Source organism: Limulus polyphemus, unplaced genomic scaffold, assembly GCF_000517525.1.
Source record: "Limulus polyphemus unplaced genomic scaffold, Limulus_polyphemus-2.1.2 Scaffold8396, whole genome shotgun sequence".
NCBI lineage: Eukaryota > Metazoa > Arthropoda > Merostomata > Xiphosura > Limulidae > Limulus > Limulus polyphemus.
Genome location: NW_013674006.1, coordinates 22,719 through 27,662, shown reverse-complemented (window position 1 = coordinate 27,662; position 4,944 = coordinate 22,719). Strand labels below are relative to the sequence as shown.

At 35.9% G+C, this 4,944-nt stretch overlaps 1 protein-coding gene across 2 annotated transcripts in view; it reads right to left on the bottom strand.

The window, feature by feature from the left end:
- Nucleotides 1-3,484, bottom strand: part of LOC111083163 (solute carrier family 13 member 2-like) — a 4,408-nt gene extending 924 nt beyond the window's left edge. Inside the window, exons 1-4 of one of the 2 annotated variants that reach the window (XM_022379459.1) lie at nt 3,201-3,484; nt 1,714-1,863; nt 1,442-1,557; nt 320-480 (exon numbers count right to left, since the gene is read on the bottom strand). In XM_022379459.1, the coding sequence (XP_022235167.1) occupies nt 320-480; nt 1,442-1,557; nt 1,714-1,863; nt 3,201-3,317 (544 nt within the window). In that variant the 5' untranslated portion in view covers nt 3,318-3,484. Of the gene's footprint in view, nt 1-319; nt 481-666; nt 1,558-1,713; nt 1,864-3,200 lie in introns of those variants that run through there. The other variant, XM_022379460.1, reaches the window with a different exon arrangement.
- Between the last annotated feature and the right edge of the window lie 1,460 nt (nt 3,485-4,944).

Below are 4,944 nucleotides of genomic sequence, written 5' to 3'. Positions count from 1 at the left end.
TTAACTAAACCATTATAAGGTTTACACACTTCTCTCAACCACTAAAAGGTTCCCATATACCTCAACCGTTACAATACGTTATTAACTAAACCATTATAAGGTTTTTCCACTCTTTACATACCTACGTCTGATACACAAGATATCAGATCTTTAGTCTAACAAACGTCCTTTTTCACTCTTATCATACCTACGTCTGATACACGAGATATCAGATCTTTAGTCTAACAAACGTCCTTTTCCACTCTTATCATATCTACGTCTGATACACAAGATATCAGATCTTTAGTCTAACAAACGTCCTTTTCCACTCTTATCATACCTACGTCTGATACACAAGATATCAGATCTTTAGTCTGGCAAACGTCCTTTTCCAACTCCCACAGCACAGCCTCGACAATAGGGACCATCATAGCTGTAGTAGCTGTGTTACTAATCCACATAGACAAGAACATGGTGGTCAACATGAACCCCAACATTAACCTGTAACACGAACCTTAGTATTAGCCTAAAAGTACAGCACGAATGCAGTGATAAGTATCAATTCCATACACGTATTACATGAATAAAACATAACGAAGAACGTGAATTTAAGTCCTGCATTAAACATAAAACACAACACGGAAGAAAGATGTTAATACGGATCTTTGCATACAATTGTAAGGAAATTTTAGAAAGGAAAATGGTAGTCAGTATAAACTTCTTCTTTAGGTTATATGCAGAACATTAAATTTGACGTAAGATATTATAATATTAGACAACACTTAACAGAGACTATGGAATGACCTACTAGCTAGGGTTTGTTCCCAGGAGAAGGAGGACTTCTAAGACATTACAGGGGATGTGAGAGGACCTACTAGCTAGGGTTTGTTTCCAGAAAAAGTAGGACTTTCATAGCTTTTCAGAGACATTGAGAGGACCTACCATATAGTGTTTGTTCCCAGGAGAAAGAGGACTTCTAAGACATTACAGGGACTGTGAGAGGACCTACCGTCTAGTGTTTGTTTCCAGAAAATAATAGAGGACTTTCGAGATTGTGAAAATACTTACCATCTAGTGTTTGTTTCCAGGAAAAGGGGGACTTTCAAGACTTTACAGTGACATTGAGAGGACCTACCATATAGTGTTTGTTCCCAGGAGAAGGAGGACTTTCAAGACTTTACAGTGACTGTGAGAGGACCTGCCATCTAGTGTTTGTTTCCAGAAAATAATAGAGTACTTTCGAGACTGTAAAAATATTTACCATCTAGTGTTTGTTTCCAGGAAAAGGGGGACTTTCAAGACTTTACACTGACTGTGAGAGGACCTACCATCTAGTGTTTGTTTCCAGGAAAAGGGGGACTTTCAAGACTTTACAGTGACTGTGAGAGGACTTGCCATCTAGTGTTTGTTTTCAGAAGAAGGAGAACTTCCAAGGTTTAACAGAGGCTGTGAGAAGACTTACCATCTAGTGCTTGTTCCCAGAAGAAGGAGAACTTTCAGGGCTATTCTTTTGTGTAAGTTGCATTCTTCTACAGCGGCGGCAACAATAAGTCCTCCAAGAAACATCATCATGGTATCCTGCACGATTACATCAATTATATCATTAGACTAGGTGAGAAGTGATAATTTTATAATCAAAAGAAGCCTAAATATATGCGTTAACTTGACCTGCTGATTGTCCACAAAGTAATCTAGAAACTTAGTAAGTTTTCTATACTAGTTTTTCAAGCTTACCTTCATGTACGGGTAACAGACCTCTGCTGTACTCAGGATTCCAAAAAGCGGAAATAGAAAAACCGGAAACAGAGCTGTGACGAAGATAGGAACAGGCTCAACTACGAAGAATGCAGCCATCATTAATACCACATAGGCACACTTGGCCACCTACCGAATAAAGAAGAAAATAACCAGTTTGTTGCATCTCACTTTATACTCGATCTAATTCGATCGTTAGGTACTTGAAACATTATGAGCTCGGGACCATAAGCGTTTGAATTTTCGATGTTTCAATATGATATGAGTCATGGTTTTCTATTCACAATTTTCAAGACACCAACTGGAAATTCTGGGCACGCTTCTGAAATACAGCCTGGAATGGACGTATACAAAGTCCAACTAAATTAAATATAGTTAAATTATCTTGAAAAGAAGTGCTAACAACAATATACTTCAATGTTTGTAAATGTCTTTGCCTGAATGAGTTTCTGGGGTTAAAGGTTAGAAGCTAAACTACATGTTCTGATTCCAGAATCATTTGTACATGGAGCACAATAAGCACGTGCAGATGTCACCTAATCTTTCAGGTTCAAATTCGGACATTGAACTTCAGTTTGTGTAAAAAAGTGTACAAATCCTTAAACATTATTGCAGTACAGTACCGATAATGGCTAAAGTGAGTATTTCTTATTTAGGTTTGTTGTTTACATCAATTCTTAAAGTTCTACATTTAAGATATTAAATTTCACACAAAGTATTGGTATGGGAAATTACTTATTTTTGAAAAAACTGTCATAATTGATTATTATAATTAAGCCATCAGTTGATGATTCTTATAAACACAACTTAGTATAATAAATATACAGCTCCATTAAAGAATTGTCCAGTATTACTTGGTGTAAAGTTGTATTATATAGCGTTTAAGGAATAACTCAGTATTACAAGGTGTAAACTTTAAGTCCTGTTAGATAGAACTTAAGGAACACCAGTATTACTAGATGTGGTGTTACATATCGTTTAAAGAACAGCTCTTTTTGTTAGGTGTTAAGCGTTATTATAAAGCTTAAGGAACACCAGTATTACTAGATGTGAAGTAGTGTTACATATAATTTAAGGAACAGCTCTTTTTGTTAGGTGTAAAGCGTTATTATAAAGCTTAAGGAACACCAGTATTACTAGATGTGAAGTAGTGTTACATATAGTTTAAGGAACAGCTCTTTTTTGTTAGGTGTAAAGCGTTATTATAAAGCTTAAGGAACACCAGTATTAATAGATGTGAAGTAGTGTTACATATGGTTTAAGAAACAGCTCAATATTACTAGATGTATAGTGGTAAAATATTATTGTATATTATGATGTTTTAATAAAGAGGATATTGTTGTATGTGCTTAAGGATGACGTCTATTTGCTGATCAAGAAGACATACATAGAAACGTGCAGTGAAATGATTTAGTGAATTCAAACTGAATATACTATAATATAATATGGAGTTGATCATCACTTACTGAAGTCCCAATGACCAGTGGTAATGGAAGAAGAAGAAAGGGAACAGTCAGTCCAAATAGTAGTTTCCAAGAGTATTTAAGCGAGCGGAATGGAGCAAGTATTTGGAGCTGTATCATCTTTGGGGATATTCAGTGCTTAATCTCGTATTTAGCCGATCTTCACACGTCTTCTCAAGTCCTTGCGATTTGGGATTATTTTATATAATTCCTTTCACCTTGTATCTGTGGTTAATTACTGGTTCTCTTCACTCGTAAATTGAGGTGTTAAACGTGTCTGTCTCCAGGTTTGGCCTAACAATTCAGTCTGGACAGCCAAAACATCACAAGTACACCAGAAGTGTCGACTCCTTCCTCGTAACCTGATTGGTCTTGCCTTAAGAACAGCGATAGCGATTTTAATTGTAGTTTCTAAGATATTCTGTGATTGGACGACAATTCTCTGCTAAACCAAAAGGTGAGGGGATGAAAAAAAAAGTTGGCGAAGTGTACATAACAAGTCGGGTGTGATGTATTTCACCCCTGACTTGTTTTTAAGTCTGCCATGACTCAGCACTTTTCGTATATATTCTGTAGATATTGAGTTGCTTTTATCTACTGATATTTATTTTCGAACAGTCACAGTAACAGTAAACAAACACCACACACTGAAGCTATATAAGTGACAGAAGAAAATAAATATGCATCAAATAGTCCCGTAGGTAATTAATAAAGGTAAGAAATAATTAATGTTAGAATAATATGAGTAAAATTAAACTCGAGATAGATTCGAATACTGGCTCCATCTAAACGGGTTGTTTTTTCAGGATATCAACAGCTGTAAAAGACAAAAATAGAATGAACCGGTCGTTATAAAGGACAGCCTACCAACCCCATAGTTCAGAGTAACTTAATACGAAAAACCGGTCTAACCCGTTGTTTTACGTTTCGTGTCTAAGTTTCGTAATGTGGGCTGTCTACTGCGTTGTACATGTAGTTATCTTAAAGTCATTGTACTGTACGTTTGTTGAAATGACATCGAAAACTTTAAACTGAAAAGAAGCAGACACGCGTTCACTCGAGGACTTCCAAGATGTGCTCCCTTGTTAATAATAAATAACACCTAAATAATAGAAAATAACGTGAAAATTACAAATCTTATTATGCTATTAGATAAAGACAAAAGGTACCCCAAGTCGCCGATAGAGAATGTAAGAAAGTGAAGAAACTTGATTGAAATGCAGAAGTTGTGGTGATTAAACTCAGTAGCCTAATGCAGCAAAGTTGACAAGTATGTATAATGTTTTCACTGAGATATAGGTTGACATAGCAACATTTTGATATTGACGTAGCAACGTGATGATATTGACATAGAATGGTTTTGACATTGACATAAATTGATTTTGATATTGAGATGGCAACGTTTTGATAGTATCAAAGCTACATGTTGATCTTGACATAGGTTCGTTTTGGTATTGGCAGCAACTTTATGGCATCCACAAAGTAACATTTTGGTATTGGCAGCAACTTTTTGGCATCCACAAAGTAACATTTTGGTATTGGCAGCAACTTTTTGGCATCCACAAAGTAACATTTTGGTATTGGCAGCAACTTTTTGGCATCCACAAAGTAGCATTTTGGTATTGGCAGTAACTTTTTGGCATCCACAAAGTAACATTTTGGTATTGGCAGCAACTTTTTGGCATCCAAAAGTAGCATTTTGGTATTGGCAGCAACTTTATGACATCTACAAAGTAACATCTTGGTA